General features: G+C 44.6%; 1 protein-coding gene across 1 annotated transcript in view; it reads right to left on the bottom strand.

Annotated features, from left to right (window-relative positions):
* The window catches only part of LOC137526004 (transmembrane protease serine 9-like), a 132,866-nt gene that overhangs the window by 105,058 nt on the left and 4,616 nt on the right, over positions 1 to 23,192 (bottom strand). The window contains exons 3-5 of the mRNA XM_068247214.1: positions 19,758 to 20,029; positions 18,456 to 18,625; positions 13,917 to 14,154 (exon numbers count right to left, since the gene is read on the bottom strand). Coding sequence (XP_068103315.1) covers positions 13,917 to 14,154; positions 18,456 to 18,625; positions 19,758 to 20,029 — 680 coding nt within the window. The remainder of the gene's footprint in view (positions 1 to 13,916; positions 14,155 to 18,455; positions 18,626 to 19,757; positions 20,030 to 23,192) is intronic.

The raw sequence follows: 23,192 nt of genomic DNA, 5'->3' as shown, positions 1-23,192 counted from the left end.
CCTACAATGGTACAATAGATAGTTTTCTTAACTTATATTTTCATGTGCACAACCTACATACACAAACAAACTCATTGAAAGATATATTAGGTTGCAATGGATAATCCATGGGTATGATGTGTCTTTGTAATAAAGGTATAAATTGATGCCAATAAACCTGCAGAACCAACTATGGGTAATTCACATGATAAGATATTGCGATCTGATAAATCCAGGTGATACATATATGGTATGATGTTGTATATTCACGCTTACAATTAATGTCATGTCAATGTACCGATTAGGTGTGAGTGGAAATGAATGTTGGGTTCCTGCTCGTTGGCCCCTGCATAGCGAGGATGGTCTGGCCACAGGAGAAATGATTCCCAATAACCTTGGACTGTGTCACACTGCCGGGGGTAACTGTTATTTGATACAGCCCAGCGGTGGCTTGCGTCCAGCAAGAACTGTTTTGTGACTCAATGTAGCTGTGTTGAGCATACAGAAGCTAGCCGCGTAAGGGCGCATGTTCCGGATCCCAGCCATGAGGGTGTGTCCATTAGGCACAACAGGAGGGAATGTTGTATTTTATCGGTATAAACTGTGTATTTCCATGTGTGCCTTAATGGAAAAGTATGTCTGGACATTTATGTTGCTATGAGAGATTTATAGTGAATCTAGTTGATCAGCTGGGGCCTTGTGCAAAGACTGTGTGTCATAAATGACTTTTTACAACCACACACATCTGCATAGCAGTAAATAACACAGCAAAGACAATGGCCTCAGACTCTGACCCCAGCCCCCGCAAATGGCCATTGAGGAGAAAGCTGAGAGGAAACTGAGTTATCTGGTTTGGCAACACAAGAGTTTCTGTAAAGGACCTGTCCTCTTTCAACTGAAACCAAATCTTCTCTACAACCAGGTGGTTAATCCGGAATGGGGAAGGGCTGTGCTAACTGCAAGTGGACAACTGCTACAACAACCCCAACAGGTTCCTATCCTCCCCCAGCTGCTAGGGGCAGGAACTATTGAGGTATAACACAGAGGAGGGGTCTCATATGCCTGTGGTAGCCAGATATAAGACATTGTTTGGGAAGCTCTCTGGCTCTCTCTCTCTTGGAATGCTGCCATGGACTGTGAGATGGAAAGGGGCTCAGCTAATGAAAGTGTGTGACTGTGTATAGGGTATATAGAGCCATTATGTGAGACACATACTTTGTATGATCTAACTTGTACATATGTATAATTGTAAATAAACCCCTTTTATTTAACCCCTTTGAAACGACCTCAAGTGTCTGGTCATTAACATAGAAATAAGTTAACATAAGCTAGAGTACATTCTACAGGACTGATCTCCATATGCATACGTTGCTAGCCTAGAAGTTAGAGACACGTCCAGTTGCTATGGAGGGGGGGGGGGGGGGGGGGCTGACGGCATAATGTAGCAGAATGGAGCAGGTATGGCTAGGAAGAGAGCAAGAGGATTGGTCAAGAAAACCCGCCAGTCTAGATGTGGGAGCACTGTGTATATGCAAGGTTCTCGACTGCCCACCTTATTGATGTTATTGGCTGGTCACAATCATGTGATCATGTGCACCCTGTAAAAATCTAATATGGTAAATTGAACAGAGATATGATCACATAGTCTTAATCAGAGACAGAATCAGAGACTTAGAAATTGATCTCCATTTTTAATCCATCATGTGTTTCTCCCGGAACTTTCCTAGAGGAGAGTATTTGTAGAATAAATTAACCCTGTCTGCTACTCAGCTATTATCACCAAACTTTATATACAGAGAAGAGCATCTCAAGTTGCATCTTTTTTTTTTTATACCGAAATTTTACTGATATTAAACTTACTGATATTCTACTATCGATATTACCTGGTGTCCACATTTCCTTGCATTATTAAAGGAAACCTGAGACAAAATAACATAAACATTTTACACATACCTGGGGTGTCACAGACCGCGAGCCGGTCTGCGGGTGGGGTAAATCGATCAGCGTCAGAAATCCTCTTACACGGTCATTTGTTCATCACGAAGGGTAACCCGCATTCGCAATTTGATGAACTGACTCGCGAAGGGAGCGTTCTGATACCAACCGAATCACTCCACACACATACAATTCAAAGATCTGCCACCAAGCGAGTTACACAGCCCGCTACTGTAATTTTACTAGGACTTCGAGAACACTTTAGTAACCCCTAGCAGTATACAAGAATCTGGGCCAGATCGTTATGTCTGGGCCGGGTTCTCGCATACGGGTTATAAATGTATACTTCTATTAAACACAGGGTAGCGAGTTCAGGAGAATAGGTACGATTGTGTATGTTCAGCAACAGGTCATAACCGCTAAACGATTTTTAAACGTTTAATAACACAAATGCATTACATACAGTTATATACACCTATTAACATATAAAACACAGAGCTTAAAAATAAAAGGAATAAAACAGAAAGTTCTTACTTAGTTAGCTGAGCAGTCCATTTGAATCATGAAGAAAATAGTCCAGTTTAAACGTAGGCATTCAGCTTAAAAGTCCTTTGTACACAACATGCGCCCGGTTCTTCCGTGAGCACATGTCTGGACTTCCCTAGTCGATGTAAATTGAAGAACTGGGTGGAGTTCCTTGCAAACGCTTTTTACTGACCAGAGTTTTGGGGCGGTCACTACCTGGAAAGTAGGTGTGTTGGAGGCAGGGTTACCTCCTGGCAAGTCAGGTTACCACCCACAGACTTGGAGCAAGGAATGTACCAATTATTAATAATTTGTGTAATTCCGCCCCAGATGGGTGCATCGCAGATCCGAGACCATATTCATAAGCAGCATGCGACTCTGTATTAAATGAGACTATACACGCCTAGTCTAACGAATTTGCTCTACGCATGCCGGATAAAGCGGTTTCTCAATTGATTCCTGATAGCTAGAGAAGGATAATTCATGTGAATTATAGACCTGTTTCCTAGGTATCAGGAAATGTAATTTTGGTCTTGCTGTGACAAACCTATTTTGAATTATTAATAAGTTAACGTTCCCTTTGTGTGAAGCTATACGCTTGGAGGGAAATTTTGAATCTCAACCAGTTTGAGCTGGTTTTCCTTTTGGGGAAAGATGAGCTATGTACCAAATGCTGCTCCCCAGGTGGTCTGGCTACTTGTGAAATTCTTTCCTGACACAGGATGTGGGGGAGGTTACTGTACTCAGTAAGAGAGAGGGAAATTGACATCTATTGTGCATTTACCCAAGACTGACAGGAACTGTGCACGACCATGCGAAAGTCGATGGCGCTTACGCGCACGACTTTCGTAATATTCGTCACATCTCTCCCCTACCAGACGGACGCACAGAGTGGGTCGGCATGACCCGCTCTACGCGGCGCTTAGCTACTGAACGGGTTCTCGACTTCTTATCTGACTGCCCGTTAGACAACTCACCAGAAGCATAAGGCCTCATGGTCCGGTGTGTCCCAGTGTCCGCTTTGCAGACGGTGCGATGCACACCAACAGGCTTACCGCTAAAGGCCTGGCTGGGTTTGCGTAGCGCTTCCTGTAAGGGAGAGAGTCGCTGGCTGACATCCGGGTCACTTCCTGACTCTCGGGTGTCAGCCTGCGAATCTGGAAGCAGCGTGGCATACCCCTGCTCTAACTGACTACACCTTGGCACAACATTTTGGTCAGCACAACCTAGGTGGACATTAGAGTACATTTTAAAAAACGAATTAGCCTTTACCTGGGTGGCGAGGCTTGCCCCTTCTCCAGGAAGGATAGAGGGTGGACCTGTGGGCAGTTTTGCACTGGGTTGCTTCTGCAAGGGGAAGACCTGCAAGGGTGAGACAGGGAAGGAACGGCCTGTCTCCACCAGCTGTTTGTTAACAGCAGACAATGGTGGAGCACTCTGGCTGTCATAGCAGGAGGGGAGGTCTAGGCCCCCAGCTGCCTGCTCTGACACCTGGCCTGCTTCCACTGCCCTGGACGGATATGACCCAGGCAAAACAAGACTGTTACCTCTTAGATTAGAGACTGTCACATTTAAACATACATCATTTTTAGCACTGTGAGATTCAGCATGAAAGCTATTAGCAACATCTGGTACAACATTAACATCACAGTTACGTTCATTTTTCACATGTACACAGGTATCTGGAACAACAGTGACAGGTTTAGAGTCAGACAAACCGTGACTAGACAGCTGTCCATTAGAAACAGGTACCGCTTCCTTCCCTCCTTCCCTAGGAGGGCTAGGTACCATTACCCTGGCTGCCTCCCTCTGTCCCACCCCAAGCTTGTACAGTACCTGAGTGGGTCCAGACTGGCAATCCGGGGTGTTGATCACAGGTTCATAAAAGGATCGTAGGGTGCCAAGATCGGTGCCCAACAGCACAGGCACTGGGATGTCATCTGTCACCCCCACAACTTTTGACTGGCGGCCCCTTCCCCAATCGAGAACAACACGAGCTTTGGCGATGCGTGCGTGTGTGCCACCAACTCCCAAAAGTGTGACACGCTCATTAGGCAGGAAATTCTCCCTGGCTACAAGATGAGAGCGAACCAAGGTAAGCTCTGCGCCTGTGTCGCGGAAACCAACAGCGATCTGGTCGTTAACTTCCACGACTTGATGATTTCCGGAAAGTCGAGGATTTGCTGCTCCCATGACGAGGTAGGCGTGTGCAGTAGAGGATGCGCTAGCCACTTCTGCGCTAGGCTCTGGAGACGGCGTCCTCACCTCGGGGCAGGCAGACTTGAGGTGTCCTCGCTGTCCACAGTGGTAACACTTCGGAACATATGTGGCATCAGGCGGATGAGTTGCAGGTGCAGCATCCGGCCTCTGTGGCTGTGGGACCCGATTCCCACGGTTAGCAGGGGGAGGAGAGCTGGGTTGCATAGGTCTCCCCCCTCTCCAGCTCTGGGCTGGAGGTTTGCGGCTGTCCGGAACACGGGTGGCCACAAAAGTGTCTGCAAGTTCTGCGGCAGCTTTGGCGGATTCAGGCTTCCGCTCCAAGACAAACTGCCGAACATCTGGAGTGCAGCAGTTCAGCAACTGCTCCTGTACGATGAGGTCCTCCAGACCTTGGTGAGAGTCTTTTTTGAGGCCCCGCGACCACTGCCGGAACACGGTCAGCAGGCGACTCTCCAGGTCGGTGTAAGAGTCGGTGTGGCCTTTCTGCAGGGAGCGAAACTTTTTGCGATAGACCTCTGGGGTCAGCTGGTATTTGGCGATAATTGCAGCTTTTATCGCCTCATAGTCATTGTCCTTGTCAGCGGGTAAGTCCACAAACGCCTCAAGCGCTTTGTCCCGCAAGTTGGGTGTCAGATATCTCGCCCACTGCTCCTGGGGCAGATGATGCTGACGACAAGTCTTTTCAAAGGAGTGTAAATAAGTGTCCGGGTCGGTTCCCTTCTCCATTTCTGGGAATTTAAACTTTGGAGTCCCAAACAGGCCTGCTGTGGGCCGGGGTTCCGGAGCACTTTGCGAGGGATTTTGGCCTTGCGCTCGCAGGTTGGCCATTTCAAGGTCATGTCTGCGTGCGGCTGCTCTCTCCTCTCTTTCCGCTTCTCTCTCAGCAAGCCACCGGCGCTCTGCCCGTTCCGCTTCTCGCTCTGAGGCTTCCATTTCCGCCTGGCGCTGGCGTTCTGCACGGTCAGCATTTTCTCTGACGATCTGCATGTACAGCTCAGGATTTGTCTCCAACAGCCTTTGTAATCCAGGTTGCATTCCAGCATCAGGAACACAGAACAGGTTGGCATGGGCGGGCTCCTGCCGGCCACCATGCTCCTCAGCAGTTACAGCGACCGGTTCAGCCGCGGTACCGTTTTCCTCTGGGTCTGGAAGTGGGTTGCTTTGCTCCAACCGCTCCCTTCCCTCTGCCCCAGTTACAGCACCGTCTGAACCAGGAGTGTGCTCTCCCAGCATCTGCTCCGGCTGGGTATTCAGTCGCAACAAGTCCTCGATCAATTGCGATTTCTTTTTTCTATACGTCATAATGCCTTTTTCCTCACACAAGTTTACTAGGTCTGCCACTAACATTTTCTTGTATCTTGCTGCAGCCATTTTTGCCAAATAAAAGATAGGATAGGAAAAGAGGTTGGGGGGGAACTCTGTGCTACACGTTTAGTCTATATAAATGGTAATGCACCGGTTATCGACCACAGATTTTTGATCTGTTCTGGCAGGTTAATCAAATAACGTTGCCGTTGATGTTCTGAACATACACAAATCCCAAAAAGCTGCCAAACAAATGTCACAGACCGCGAGCCGGTCTGCGGGTGGGGTAAATCGATCAGCGTCAGAAATCCTCTTACACGGTCATTTGTTCATCACGAAGGGTAACCCGCATTCGCAATTTGATGAACTGACTCGCGAAGGGAGCGTTCTGATACCAACCGAATCACTCCACACACATACAATTCAAAGATCTGCCACCAAGCGAGTTACACAGCCCGCTACTGTAATTTTACTAGGACTTCGAGAACACTTTAGTAACCCCTAGCAGTATACAAGAATCTGGGCCAGATCGTTATGTCTGGGCCGGGTTCTCGCATACGGGTTATAAATGTATACTTCTATTAAACACAGGGTAGCGAGTTCAGGAGAATAGGTACGATTGTGTATGTTCAGCAACAGGTCATAACCGCTAAACGATTTTTAAACGTTTAATAACACAAATGCATTACATACAGTTATATACACCTATTAACATATAAAACACAGAGCTTAAAAATAAAAGGAATAAAACAGAAAGTTCTTACTTAGTTAGCTGAGCAGTCCATTTGAATCATGAAGAAAATAGTCCAGTTTAAACGTAGGCATTCAGCTTAAAAGTCCTTTGTACACAACATGCGCCCGGTTCTTCCGTGAGCACATGTCTGGACTTCCCTAGTCGATGTAAATTGAAGAACTGGGTGGAGTTCCTTGCAAACGCTTTTTACTGACCAGAGTTTTGGGGCGGTCACTACCTGGAAAGTAGGTGTGTTGGAGGCAGGGTTACCTCCTGGCAAGTCAGGTTACCACCCACAGACTTGGAGCAAGGAATGTACCAATTATTAATAATTTGTGTAATTCCGCCCCAGATGGGTGCATCGCAGATCCGAGACCATATTCATAAGCAGCATGCGACTCTGTATTAAATGAGACTATACACGCCTAGTCTAACGAATTTGCTCTACGCATGCCGGATAAAGCGGTTTCTCAATTGATTCCTGATAGCTAGAGAAGGATAATTCATGTGAATTATAGACCTGTTTCCTAGGTATCAGGAAATGTAATTTTGGTCTTGCTGTGACAAACCTATTTTGAATTATTAATAAGTTAACGTTCCCTTTGTGTGAAGCTATACGCTTGGAGGGAAATTTTGAATCTCAACCAGTTTGAGCTGGTTTTCCTTTTGGGGAAAGATGAGCTATGTACCAAATGCTGCTCCCCAGGTGGTCTGGCTACTTGTGAAATTCTTTCCTGACACAGGATGTGGGGGAGGTTACTGTACTCAGTAAGAGAGAGGGAAATTGACATCTATTGTGCATTTACCCAAGACTGACAGGAACTGTGCACGACCATGCGAAAGTCGATGGCGCTTACGCGCACGACTTTCGTAATATTCGTCACATGGGGCTTCCTCCAGCCCCCTCCGCACCAATCGCTCCTACGCCACCCTCCTCTGCCTCCTCGCTTGCTCAGTAGAAGCCTCATTAGCTTGGCCAGTCCGGGTGCACTGCCCATGTGCGGTCTGGCCGCATGCACGTGCCCTGCCGTGCTCCCATAGCTGGGAGGGATCTGTGCCTGTGCAGTACTACTGTTCAGGCATAGAATGCTCCTAGGCATGGGAGCGAGACGCGTGTGTGCGGACGAATTGCACATGCACTGACTTGCCCCGACTTGCCAAGCTAATGAGGCTTCTACTGAGAAAGTGAGGAGACAGAGGAAGATGGCGTGGGAGCGATTGGTGCGGAGGGGGCTGGAGGAAGCCCCAGGTATGTGTAAACGTTTTATTTTATTTCATCTCTGGTTCCCTTTAATGCATATAAGCCAGATAGGTAATCTGAGTTCCTGTCACAGGTGCAGTAAATAAAAGCACATGGGTGCTATTGTTATTTACTGTATATAAATATTATATGTTATATATATGTTATGTACATATTCCAGCTCAAAAAAAAAGAAAAAAAAAGGCACTTTTTGAAATGCTTTCAGTTAAAGGACAACTGTAAGCTATTACAAAAAAAACCAAAAAAAAAAGTTTATTTTACCTGGGGCTTCTACCGGCCCCCTGCAGACGTCCTTCGCCCCTGCAGATGATCCTCCGTTCCCCCGCTGCACCTCACTTCTGCTTTTTTCGACTTTATTGTCGCAGGCCACTGCACCTGCACGGCCCTGGCCACGCGCGTTCCCGTTCCGCTCATATCTCCTACATGATCATTTCACATCTATTCAATAAAACGCCTTTTATGCCACCAGCAAGAAACAAAATGTTCAAAATTATTTCAAACTAAAGATGAAAAATTATCTTCCTGGAAAAAAACATAGGAGCAACAGTGAATTGAATAAGGGCCCTTATCTGTTTATCTCATAGATTAGCTCTCCTTACAGTTAAGGTAAATAAATAAGGTGAGATACAGTAATTCATGAGGAAAACTATATGAATCACCACCTAAAACCCCAAATCATCATCATTAGTAGTAGTAGTAGTGGAGAGTCCCACCTAGAGCATAATTATTATTACTATTATTTAGTATTTATATAGCGCTGACATCTTCCGCAGCGCTATTCAGAGTATATATAGTCTTGTCACTAACTGTCCCTCAGAGGACCTCACAATCTAGTCCCTACCATAGTCTTATGTCTATGTATGTATTGTGTAGTGCATGTATATTTTAGTCTAGGGGCAATTTTAGGGGGAAGCCAATTAACTTATTTGTATGTTTTTGGGATGTGGGAGGAAACCAGCGTGCCTGGAGGAAACCCACACAGACACGGGGAGAACATACAAACTCCTTACAGATGTTGACCTGGCTGGGATTCGAACTAGGGACCCAGCGATGCAAGGCGAAAGCGCTAACCACTACGCCACCATGAGAAATGGCCCTGCCGGCTGTCTTCCATGCATCTGCCAATAGTAAGGGCCGGATTTACCATAAGGCACTGTAGGCACATGCCTACAGGCGCCTGATGATGGAAAGGCGGCTCAATCCCCTCCCCGAGTGCCTCCCTCTCTCCTTCTCTATGCAGAGTCCTGATGAGAGTGTTAATGAGAGGTTACTCACCCGGCTCTCGTCATTACACTGAGGAGATCTCCCTTCAGCTTCACTTCTAGCTGCGTAATACTTGGGGTTGGGGACACCTCTAGCTATTTAATATTGAGGGTACCTCTGGCTGCCTAATACTTAGGGGCACCTGTAGCTACCTATGACGGGCAAGGGAAGTAAGAGAGAAGTGTCAGCTGGTGCAATTCGGTGGGGATTTGTAGGTTCATGGAGGGCAAAATCTAAGGTGCCAGGACATCTGTGCCAATAGGCTCCTATGAGGTAAATCCAGGCCTGCCAATAGTTGTGGAATAGCACAAGTTTTGTTCTTATGGTTATTTTTAGGCTTCTTTTAAAACTATGATCCTGATACTGGCAGGCGTTTAGTCCTAGGTTGCACAATTGCATGACTGTATTTCCTTGCAATCAGGGCCCGGCCGAGGCAGAGGCGAGAGAGGCTCCAGCCTCAGGGCGCAGTATAGGAGGGGCGCACAACTCACTCAGCTATAATTACCCTATTGTATTTGAAGCAAAGAGAAATAAGAAAAGGAGATACATGGCAGTGACTGCAAGTCAGATAACTAGAGATTAAGGTGTTGGGGACCCAGGGGTGCCTGTTACTCTAATAGCAATCATTGTGGGAGGGATGGGGGGTGCTCTTTGGTGTCTCTGCCTTGGGTGCCGGAGGACCTTATCCCGACTCTGCTTGCAATGCTGGAAATGGCAACCCTCCCAACACCCAGCACTGAGAGGTTGCCTCGTCAGTGCTGTACTTCCCATAAAGAGACTAAGGAACCTGCTAGACCAGTTCTGCATTTCCTCTGTAGATCTTTGGCTCCAGGTCAGAGATTAGCACCCGACACACAAAGGATAGACATAATAATACATCTGCACTGTCACCGTATTGTGTTACCCCGGCACAGCGTCACAGATGATAAATATAGAAGAGTGATGTTTTTAATTCCACAATTTGTTTTGTACGTAGTTTACTCTGTGCGGTTTTGCTTTGTGTTGTGTGTGCCTTCTAATGCATTTACTTAGGGAAAATCTTTCTTTTTTAATCTCACCTGTTATTGTCACCACTATTTATCAGCAGCGAGCTACATTCAGGGTCACATTGCCTTAAAGGGAAACTAAACCAAAGATTAAAAAAAAAGTTTAACTTAATTGGGGCTTCTACCAGCCCCCTGCAGCCGCCCTGTGCCCACACTGGCACAGAACGATCATCCAGTTCCCCGCAGCAGCTGAATTTCGATTTCGGCGACTGGACCAGTCGATGGCCACTGCTCCTGAGCGGCCGGATCAGTTCATTCAAGCTGGGTGCCGTCATAGCAGCAATTCTATTCGGAGCACCGGTGGCTGTCAGACGCCGAATTACATATCTCTCGGAGGGGGAATAGTATTTAACGCCGCCTGTGAGTTTAGCGGCAGCGGGGAAAGCCGTCATTCAGCTCTTTCCGCGCCGAACTGAGTGGCGCCGTCATAATATGTACCCTGAGCGGCCCTGGCCGTGCGCATCCTTGATTATGCTCCCAATTTTCTCATACTGCGCATCTGTAGGATGCTCCAGGCAGCGGGAGCGTGATCGAGGATTCACACGCCCAGGGCATCGACTGGCCCCGTCGCCAAAATCGAAACGGAGTGGCTGTGGGGTACCTGAGGGTTGTTTTGTCCCGGTGCGAGCATAGGGCGGCTGCAGGGGGCTGGTAGAAGTGCCAGGTAAGTTAAACTTTTTTTTTTTTTAGCTTCGGTTTAGGTGCCCTTTAAGGTGGCCATACACTGGTTGATGTGGCCATACAGATATATCTCTCTCAGATCCCTGGTATGGGGATAGCATGTTGTGGCACTAGCATGCAGCAGGGAGCCATTCAGCTGCTGTGGGATACTGGAGTGTGCTCTCATGCAAGAAGTGTATCCAGTAATGGAGAGGAAAGCGAGGCACTGCTTTCTGAAAACCTTTTATTGCAGCTGGGCTGGGCGATACAGCGGTGAGCACTAAGCAGCAGTGAGGGTGACAAAGGCCTGACAGCTGTTTCGCATGCTAAAGTTGCTTCATCAGATGCATGCAGTACAAAGTGCAGGTCCGTCCACTGCCCTTAAATAAATGAGACATCACACTTACCTGGTCCACCCTTTAGGCATGGTCCGTTGACAATACCCCATGCCATTCATTAGTCTAATGCGATGACGGCAACACTATGACACCATGACGGCGACACGTGCAATCCTGTGTCAAAGGCCTAATGGCACCCTAGTGCAACCATTGATGGTCCATTTAGCAAGTCTGCCTGTTTGTGCGCTCTTACGTGTGACATCGAACCACTTGGCCATACTTCCCATCTTTTTGAGATAAGAAACAGGGACATTTAAGCCACGCCCATGCCACACCCCTAATCATAAAAATGGACCAAAAAAAAGATATTTTTTTTAAGAAAAAGGAAGAAAAAAAAAAAACAATTGTAGCAGCAATTAGAGACCAGCAAAAGAATGGTATATTAGTGGGAAGAAAAGAAGGCAAGATTCATTTGGGTGCTAAGTTTTATGGCCGAGCAATAAACTGTTAGAGGTGTGCAGTGCAGAATTGTAAAATATGGCTGGTCTGGTCACTGGGGGAAGGGTGTGTGTGTGTAAACCTCTAGTCCTCAAGAGGTTAAAGGATACAGATGAAGAGTCCATTGAACACATTTTTCAGTAGAAAAATACATATTTTACATAGATCTGTCCATCAATCCTGAAAGAGGAAAAAAGAGGAAGAAAGGAACAGAGGGATTGGGACCCCAAGGAGAGACTGTCTTTGGCTTGTTCTCTAGAGTTCTTGCATCCTATCATGTGATGTCACACATCGTTGGATGGTACTCATGTCAGGGCCATTTCAGGATATGGTGTCACCCAAGCTTGGTTGGTTGGCGTGTGACCCGACACATACAAAAGCATCATTATTTGCATATGACTCATTTACTGGTACTATGATTTGATTATGGCTATATGTATTTCCTGATTGTGTTGCAATTTCAAGTGTAGAAGATGGTTACTGTTATTATACCTTTAATTAATGATAGTAATAACCAGAGCACTGTTTTCATTGGCTGTATAAATATCACTTTGTGGTCATCAAGACATTCTTGAGTGTTTAGTAACCATGTACATCATGGGCAGCCCTGTGCCAATCACATCACCTGGTTCCCCACATACAGCTGTACAAACTTGTGATCAGTAGATGATCGGTAAATCCTTAGTTACACACTGCCAATAACTGTCACAGGTCTGGAGTCGATCCTTGGAGTGACAATTCTGTGCACTAGAGCATACAGATATGTACCTCAGCTACATCCAAGTGATGCATACTGTTGCTATGGAAAGGAGAGGAGGGGTTATGGTTAAATACTTACATTTCATACTTACCTTGCTGTCAGTTCCTCTCAGAAGCTCCCCATTTTCTTCTAATGATTATTCCTTCCAGTTCTGTAGTTGGAACTGAAAGCCTTTGGGCCCTTTTCCACTATATCAGTTGCTGTCAGTTATAACTGAAAGGACAACTGATATGCAAGGTAATGTCCATGTTTCCCTATGGCTCAAGTGGGTGATATTACAGGCTAACAGAGTGCTGACCTGGAAGCTGTTACTGGGTCATCACTATTTTTAAAATGGAGTATAGAGATTTCCATTGATCACAGTGAACAACCAGGATGCAGGAGAGGAGAAAGAGATTGATTAGTAGACTATGCAGGAGGTAAGTATGATTTGTGCATGTTTATTTTGACTTTTGTTTTTCAGTTCAGGTGTGCTTTAAGAATCAGAAGTTGGGTTTTAAACAGAGGTGTAACTGTGAGACCTTCCCCTCCAGAACTGGTGTAGTGTGGCCACACTTGTTATGAGTTTGAAGTCATGGGGACCACACATGTTATGGAGGGGTGGTGTGTTGGTGGCCACATTGTAATGGGGGTTTCATGGAAGCCCCAACTGTTATATAATTTCTAAGCGATTACCACTTTAGCTGGATAGTGTAGTAGTTAAGGGCTCTGCCTCTGACACAGGAGACCTGGGTTTGAATCTTGGCTCTTCCTGTTCAGTAAACCAGCATCTATTCAGTAAGGAAACTTTGGGCAATACTCCTTAACACTGCCTATAGAGCACCCCCTAGTGACTACAGCTAAAGCGCTTTGCAGGGCTGCGGAGTTGGTACAAAAATCATTCCGACTCCTCAGTTTATGAAACCACCAACTCCGACGCCAGGTACCCAAAATGGTACCGACTCGGACTCCTCGACTCCGACTCCTTAGTCTAATACTTATCAGGGCTGTGGAGTTGGTACAAAAATCATCCGACTCGAATACTTGGTTTAAAAAACACAGACTTCGACTATGACTCCCGGTACCCACAATTGCTCGAACTCTCCGGCTCCACAGCCCTGGCACTTTGCGTCTGCCAGGAGAAAAGCATAATTGTTATGTGTCTTGTCTATCTGAAGGAGCTACCATTTGGGAAATGGAAGGAGGTGAGGAATAAGGAAGCTTGACCATGTGTCAGGAGGTTCATCGAAGCTTTGATGGGGGCCTCATGAATTGTAGTTACACCAGTTTAATATTTTTCTCATTAATATAATTTCTCTTGAAAATATTATTTATATTTTTTCCATTTCAGTCAACTTTTATAAATGATTGCCATGAAATGTAGAGTTTCTCTCAAGAAATGCTAATTGCATACCTGGGTCCTCTGTGGTGGTGGCAATATGCTCTCCGCACACTCCGCTTGGTTGGGGTATACTGTTCAGGCTGGTGAAGGCCACATCTGGCACGTACACCCCGATCCAGGACTGGTAGGAAGTCACCAAGCTGTACACCCCGGGGCGATAGGGTAGAGCGCAGCCCTCACCCCAGCTCACAATGCCGACCTGGTACCAGACATCCTCCACTTTACACACCAGGGGGCCTCCAGAGTCACCCTGCAAGGGGATTCCTTTTATTATATGGCGCTGACACTCATTTCAGAACACTTTGCAGAGAACATCAAGCCTTTCACGTCATTCAGTAAGCAGAAAAAGAAATAATAAAAGCTGACTTAATTTATAGCCTGAACCAAGCCAAAAATTATTTGTAGGGTGTTGCTGTTGCTTAGAACAGGTTATAGTCAAAACCTTTCCTGGCAAGGCCAGATTTATACTTTATGTGTCCCTAGGCTAAGTGTGCTGTGGCTCCCCTTTCATGTACTGCAGCCCCTCCCATTCCACGTCATGTGCACCTCCCTCTTGCATGTGTACCATCCATGTACTGCAGCCCCTCCCATTCCATGTGCAGCCCCCTCTTCCATGTGTATTATCCATGTACAGCAGCCCCTCCCATTCCATGTGCAGCCCCCTCTACCATGTGTGACATCCATGTACTGCAGCTCCTTCCCATTCCATGTGCAACCCCCTCTTCCATGTGTATCATCCATTTACTGTAGCCCCTTCCATTCCATGTGCAGCCCCCTCTTCCATGTGTATCATCCATGTACTGTAGCCCCTTCCATTCCATGTGCAGCCCCCTCTTCCATGTGTACCATCCATGTACTGCAGCCCCCTCCGATTCCACATGCAGCCCCCTCTTCCTTGTGTACCATCCATGAACTGCAGTCCCCTCCCATTCCATGTACAGCCCCCTCTTCCATGTGCATCATCCATGTACTGCAGCCCCCTCCCATTCCATGTGCAGCCCCCTCTTCCATGTGCATCACCCCTGTACTGCAGCCCCCTCCCATTCCATGTGCAGCCCCCTCTTCCATGTGTACCATCCAGGTACTGCAGCCCCCTCCCATTCCATGTGCAGCCCCCCTCTTAAGAGTCATAAAACAAGTGTGGCCATCATAATCTTCACACCCATAACTAGTGTAGCCACAAAACACACCTGATCTGAAGGATGGAGAGAATGAAATAGCGGTTGGGGCCCCCTTACTGCTCTGGGACCCAGTAGTTACCCCCCTGGACAGGAGAATGTACCTGTATGAACCTGCAGTCCCTAATTTCCAAAGCCGAGAAAGAGGAAATTGTTTTTTCAGTGATTGCGATTTTGGGAGTGATTTTGGAGCGACTTCAATTTTCGGAACTATTTTTCATGCAGAAGTGAAATGAGCACAAGATATAAGGAAAAGAAAAGTATTTACATGGTGCCACACTTCAGATGCAGGAGAAGGTGTTATAGGTACAGAACATCACAGGTACAATACATTTATTGTTAAGGTGCCAAATAAAGTTTATTTTTTTATTTTTTAAATCATCATGTTTAGAGTATAATCCTGCATTAAGCATGTAGTCCCATAATGCAAACACCATTGAAGACCAAAGCTGAACTGACAAGTAACCACCACAAGCAAAGGCCAGGAGCAGAAAATGGAATTACATATCAGTCCGCGTACATCAAAAAAGGGCGTGTGGTGTAAACGATAAACAGTATTATCGTTTATAGAAATATTGTGTAGAATTTTGTTTACAAATAGTGTTTTAAGAATTTATAAATCACTAAATAATGTGTATGAAATCGGCAATTCTTAAAACGTTAATCTTCCCTGTTTGTAAAGTGAAACTTATATTTACGTTTATTAAAAACCCTCCCTGTACCTATCCCTAACCCCTAGACCCCCTGTTGGTGCCTAAACCTAAGACCCCCCAGTTGGTGCCTAACACTAAGACCCCCCAGTTGGTGCCTAAACCTAAGACCCCCCAGTTGGTGCCTAAACCTAAGACCCCCCTGGTGGTGCCTAAACCTAAGACCCCCCTGGTGGTGCCTAAACCTAAGACCCCCCTGTTGGTGCCTAAACCTAAGACCCCCCTGTTGGTGCCTAAACCTAAGACCCCCCTGTTGGTGCCTAAACCTAAGACCCCCCTGGTGGTGCCTAAACCTAAGACCCCCCTGGTGGAGCCTAAACCTAATAAATAAATAACATTAAATAACATTAATAAATAAAAAATGTAAATTAAAAAAAATGTAAATAATTTTTTTGGGTGGATAATAATGTTTTATAAATGTTTTAGAGATAGTGATTTAGTATCTTTATAAACGTTATTCGTCACAGGCTCATTTTGTAAATTTAAATCATCACAAACATAGTTATAAAACCTTAAAAATCTCCGGGCGCCGTTTGTAAAACGTTAATAATCTCCGGAGCCCTTTTTTCCCTGTTCGGCGCCCATTAAACGATATTTATAATAGGAGTGAATGGGGCGCCCTTTTTGTCCACTTGTCTCATGCGCCCAAATCTACTGCTTCCATCAGTCCTAGCAACAATTTTTGCCACATATTACCCAATTATGTTATTATATAGTGATTAGCAAAAATTTTGCGCAGTCATAATTTTGAATCGTAATTCCCAATTACAACGCAAAAGCGTATTGCAAAATTTCAGGTAAAATTTTAATTAATTTAGTTTGTAAATATAATTAGGGATCATAATTTTGCAATTTTGTACTGTATTTTTTGGACTATAAGACTCCCTTTTTTAGTCACTGCACCTTTTAGTACAAATGCAGGGAGTTCCTGACTTGTGAACGCCTGCCAATACGAACCTCCAACCTGCTGCAATGTTAGGGACTCCCTGTACTGTGCCCATGTAGAGGAGGACACAAGGGGACAAACGGAGGACACAGGGGGACACAAAGGGGCATAGAGGAGAACACAGGGGGGACACAAAGGAGCATAAAGGAGGACACAAGGAGGACAGAGGCGGACACATGGGGATACGGAGGACACAAGGGGGGCAGAGGAGGACAAAGGGAGACTCAAGAGGTACAAGGGGGCATGAGGTACAAAGGGGGCATAATCCACAAGATGCTCCTTCTCCATGGAGGCACCAGGTTTAGTATATATTTTCCCTTGGTTTTTGTCCTCTAAACCTAGGTGCGTCTTATGGTCAGGAGCGTCTTATAGTCCGCAAATATGGTAATTTAATGTCTGCTTTAATGGTTAATAGCAAAGCCCCTATACATGCTAGCATCACCAAAATTGCTATGTATGTTAAGAAGAAGGTTGGGAACAAGGCGAAACAAATAATTTTTCAAAAAGTCTTTGTAGTTTTTGAGAAAATTGATTTTAAAAATGGTTTTAAAACTGTCATTTTTCTGAGTTTAGAAACCATTTTTCCTTTTGCATACAAGGTCTTTTTGAAAAATTATTTTGTTGCCTTGTTCCCACCCTTGTCCTTAACATACGTAGCAATTTTGGTGATGATATCATGTATGGGGGCTTTGCTATTAACCACTATTAAGTCGGCACAGATTTGCGTGAAAATTACACAAAAATTTGGCGAAATTACGAATGGATTACACAGAATCAGTTGAATGTCCCAATTGTAAATACATATGGCCGTAATTGCATGAATTTCATGTAATTGTAATTAGCAGATTCCGATCATCACTAGTTATTACTTTATCATAAACTGATGTCATGAAACTTCACTGATCAAAAAAGAAGCGTCACAGAAGCCTATTCACATCTAAAAAGAGCAAAATGCTGGCGTTTAGCGTTAGCATTTTGCATGAGTGATTATACTGCGATTAGCATGGTAAAGTCACTGGACACTTCTGCAATTCAGAGCAATCGCTTTATGAAGCACTGCACCGCAATCACTCCAAAATCGCTCCAAAAATGCTGCAGGCAACGCGTTTGCCATTGGCACTAATTGCAAAACGCCCGCAATCGCCGCCAATCGCAGCAGTGAGAACACTGCCGAAGGGTAATATAGCAATTGCGCTTTAAAAAGCGCTATCGCTTTAGCGATTAGCGGTGATCGCTCGCTGATCACTCAGGTGTGAATGGGCCCTTAAAGGGAACCAGAGATAAAGCACCCTCATGTATTTTACCATATAGATCAGTGGGAACATTAGAGAACACACCTACCCTGCTCTCTGCTTCATTCTTCATTGTTCAGCTTGCTTCTTAACAGCCCAGATAAAATCCCTGACTGAGCATTCAGTCTGGCTTTGCTCAGGAATCATTATAGCTGAGTCTGTCTTCTCTGATGTCTTTTCGAGCCCAAGCCTGCCCCCTTCTGGCTCTGCTCAGGAATCATTGTAGCTGAGTCATTATAGCAAAGTCAGACTGAATGCTCAGTCGGGGATTTTATCAGGTCTGATAAGAAACAAGCTGTGCAGTGCAGAATGAAACAGAGAGCAGGGTAGGTGTTTTCTCTAATGTTCCCACTGATGTATATGGTAAAATACATGAGGGTGCTTCGTCTCTGGTTCACTTTAAGAAGCTAGACCTTCCATCTCACCTGGCAGGAGTCCTTCTTTCCTTCTGGGTATCCAGCGCAGATCTCGTAGTCATGGATGATGACCGTGTTGGGGCTCTCGGAGGTGCCCACATGGTACATCAGATCGCAGGTCACGTCATCAATTAATGGAGTCATCACCTTCTGCAGGGTCCCCGGAGGCTGGAGATAAACTGCAGACAGATATGAAAACCCATACATAAAAGCCGCATCATTGTGATTTGCGTAATAAAGTGTAATTGTATTAAATGAAATCTCTGAAGTTTTTTCATGGAGCTATTTCCTGGCGATAAAAGTGAGTAGTTGTACAGACTCCAGCTTACTAAATTCTCCAAATGTTAAGGAGTTATCTCTGCCTCTAAGCTCCACTGAGGGAAGTGTGTTTACAATGTAGCGCTAAATCAATTTCCAGCAGTGAATCAGTTCTGTTCACAGCCAGTGGCATAGCAATAGGGGGTGCAGAGGTTGCGACTGCATTGGGGCCCTTGGGTCAGAGGGGACCCAAGGGGCCCTCCCTTAACTTCAGTATTAGCTCTCTATTGGTCCTGTGCTCATAATAATCACTTCTATAGATTCTTTGAATAGCGGTAATCATTAACAAACTGTTCCCCATCCCCTTCTTGCACCTCTGATACTGTAGTTGCCTTTGAAAGGTTTTGGTGCACTGTATCAATTGTCACATATAGAGTGATTGGGGGGCCCCAATGTAAAACTTGCATCGGGGCCCACAGCTCCTTAGCTACGCCACTGTTCACAGCGTTTCAGTTCAGAGTCACTTGGAGTAATTCAGCTATTCTGGCCTATGCATTGCTAGCTCTCCTCCCCACTGAGCTCTGTAGAAACTGCACTGTGATATCTAGCTTGCTTTGTAAACACATGTGAGCACAGCAGCATGGATCGTATTTCAGCAGTTTCTGCAGAGGAGTGAGGTTTATTTCCCTTCTCAGCCTTGTGCCGCACTGAACCGCCCTCAGCCAATATGTGAGGAGCAGGAATGTGGGAGAGGAAATAACATGCTTGCCTCTACCCAGCAATGTACCAGAATAGAGCAAGGCTGACTGAAATAAGATGCATTACTGCAGAAACATTTATGATTATATTGAATTTCTTGCAATGCAGGGTCAGGATGTAGACTACTTAATAAAACACAGAGCAGTATGTAAATAGAATTTGATTTTATGGCTGACAATTTCACTTTAACAGCAGAGGAAGCAGAATCTTCCAGCAGGAGTACAGTGTATTGGAAACTAAATTTGCATAAAATAAAAGTGTTTACAGATTTGGTAAAAATAAAGGAGCACTCACCACTGGAGGATGTGTGGCCCCAGCCAGTTACCCAGCATTCCATGGCACAGGGGAAGCGGACAGTGGAAGATGGCAGACAGACTGGCAGCATGTAATTGGTAAAGGCTACAGGGTTGGCCAGCTTCAGCAGGGCGATGTCCCCTTGGTCCCCCACCTGAGTGAACTGAGGGTGAATGATAAGTGTGTCCAACCTGGAGAGAATCTCGTGAGGATTGGAAACAAACAGCTGATACATTCCGAGGAGAACCTTGTAGTCCTGAGATCTGTTACTCCTGCCCACAACAAATAGAGACAAAATATAAAGGTCTATTGATTTAAAACCGAAAAGTAAAAAAAAAAAAAAAACAGAGGCAAAAGTAAAACTATTAAAGCTAATTACAATTATGTGACATTTTGCATACATTTTCGCAATTATAGCTATACGTAACTATGATTTAGACATTCATCTGATTTAGTGTAATCCATTCGTATTTTCCCACAATTTTTGCATAGTTTTGTGCCGCCTTTGGTGGTTAATATCAGCCCCCATTCATACTATCATCACCAAATTATAATTTTTTTTTAAGAAAATCAATTTTTAAAAATGTTTTTCCTTGTTGCCACTATCCCCCTTAAAATACACAGAAATGTTGGTGATGATAACATGTATGGAGGGTTTGCTATCAACCGTTTAAGTGGGCATGACATTATGCAAAAAGTACGCAAAATTGCAAAATTACGGTTCCTGATTATGTTTACAAACAAAATTAATTACGATTTTACCTGAAATTTTGAATTCCGATTTCCCCTTCATAAATGCAAATTACCAGGCAAAATTAAAATTACAGTATTTTTCAGACTATAAAATGCTCCAGACCATAAGACGCTCCTAGGTTTAGAGGACAAAATCAGGGGAAAAATAGATATAATAAGCCTGGTGCATCCATGGTGAAGGGGCATTTTGTGGATTATGCCCCCTTTGTACCTCATGCCCCCTTGTACCTCTTGTGTCTCCCTGTGTCCTCCTCTGTCCCCTTTGTGTACTCCTGTGTCCACCCATGAGTCCACCTCTGTCCTCCTTGTGTCCTCCTCTATGCCCCTTTGTGCCCCCCTTGTGTCCTCCTCTGTGCCCCTTTGTGTCTTCCTTGTGTCCTCAGTTTGCCCCCCTGTGTTTTCCTCTGGATGGGCACAGTACAGGGAATCCCTGACATTGTAGCGGGTTGGAGGTTCGTATTGACAGGCATTCACAAGTCAGGAACTCCCTGTACTTTGACTAGTCTTATAGTCCAAAAATACAGTATGTGAAATGTTTGCTTATCACTAGTTATCAGGATGCAAAACTAGTTGGTAAAGTTTTGAATTCACTGGAATCTGTCAGCACTTTAGAAGTGCATTGATGACAATGGAAAAAAAGCAGTAATGCTATGATTGGCAGTTTTATTTAGCTATTCATTTCAGTGCAGTTTTCGCCAGGGGCAAATCTAGACTTAATATGGCCCCCACTGCAAAAATGATAGCATGGGGCCCCCTTTGTCCCTAAACCTCACAGGACTGGGAGCCGGCAAATGACAACAGAGAGTGTTCTGCTGGGAAGCAGCCTCTGGAAGCAGGAATAAAATTACGCACGCTCCTGCACACAGGTTTTGTGAATAAATGGGGAGGGCTTTTTTGCAATATGACTGCACTTGGGGAGAGGAAGGAGGAGGCCCCCCCAAAGTCTCTGGGCCCCCCTGCAATGGCAGTGGTCACAGGGGTGATTTCTACACCCATGGTTTTTACCAAATCTCACAACTGTCCCTTTTTTCAGAGGGACTGTCCCTCTTTTGGAACCAAATCCCCTTATTAGGGTTGGTTCACATTAAATCAAATCCGAGATGAAAAACTAACTATAACAAGTAACGGGTCTATATATCTTATCTAAAGTTTAGATAGTTTACACAGCAAATCTAGCTGCAAACAGCTTCAACAGTTTATGATTACTTATTCCTGTGATACAATGACAGCAGCCATGTTCTGTTTGTCACATTACGCACACAGGCAAGCTGATAGCATCTCCAGTCCTCAGCCTGTAAAAATGTCACTGTTCCCTCCTCCCCTCTGCTTCTGAAATCTCTGGTTAGTAACCTCCTCCTCCTGCCCAGACTAAGCTCCCATAAGCCCTTGCTGCCAAGACTCAAAGTGCCAAGGTGTATGCAGCGTCTTTGGTGCGATTGCACTGTGATTCTTGTTCTAATGAATGGGAATCACAAGCGCAAATCGCGCTGAAGCGCCAAGTGTGAACTAGCCCTTACTCTTTATTTCTCATTTGTCTTTGTTTCAGGAATGATGAACAGATCTATGAAAACCTGTGTATTTTTTTTTTTTTACTGGAAAATATGTTTAATTAACTCTAAACTTTATTTCCATCCTTAAACTATTTACTGCACCGCGGGCAGTATATCTACTTCGGCAGGACTTAATCTGAAGTCCCAGGGACGTAGATATTAGTCTATCCCTGTGATTGCCACTGTGCGCGCTCCCGTCAACTCCAGTGTGCAGTTCTCATCGCAATTGGTTAGTATACAGATTAGTGAAAGGTAACAGTGATCTAAGTGCCCGATATCAATGAATACCGGCATCAATGAGATGCTGGAGTTCATTGACAAAAATCAATGTACTGCACATACGCCTTACTTCCTGTAGCGTGTGTATGCCATCTAAAAGTTAAATAAAAATAAAGTGGTAGGGACATCTAGTGGCAAAAAAGTAAAATTATACATTAAATACATTTAAAATAGCATTGATTAACTTCTTACCTCCCTCCCATGTTGCCCAAATAAAACTTTTAATTAAAGAAAATTAAGAAAAGTTGGTTTAAAAAAAAAAAATCATAAATTGTTATCTTGGGGACTGAGCTTTTTAAAAAAAACAAAAAAAACAACAACTTGTATTTCAAGTTGTTTATCACTGTTTTTTTTTTTGGCAAAAAAAGTGGTTGTAAGTAGTGACTGTCACAAAACTGTAAAAATACATCTTTATTTCCAAATAAAATATTGTCACCATACATTGTGATAGGGACATCATTGAATTGGTGTAATAACTGGGACAAATTGGCAAATAAAATATGTGGGTTTCAATTACGGTAGAACATACTATTTTAAAACTGTAATGGCTGAAAACTGAGAAAAAATGATTTTTTCCTATTTTTTTTCCCTTATTTTTCCTCTTACAATGCATTTAGAACAAAATAATTTTTTTTGCATAATGCACCACTCAAATTGGTGGTGAAAAAAACAAAGTATAGATAATTTTGTTGTGGTTAGTAGTGATAAAGTTATTGGCAAAAGAAAGGGAAGAGTGCTAAAAGGTTAACATTGCCCTGGTCCTAAAGGGAAAAAAATCCTCCTTTGTTAACTAGTTCAATTGATATATTTCTTATTCTCAGTGTTAATGTGAAGTCAACCTAATGATTTTAGA

This window comes from Hyperolius riggenbachi, chromosome 7 (assembly GCF_040937935.1).
Source record: "Hyperolius riggenbachi isolate aHypRig1 chromosome 7, aHypRig1.pri, whole genome shotgun sequence".
Taxonomy (NCBI): Eukaryota; Metazoa; Chordata; class Amphibia; order Anura; family Hyperoliidae; genus Hyperolius; species Hyperolius riggenbachi.
This window is presented reverse-complemented; position numbering and strand designations above follow the sequence as displayed.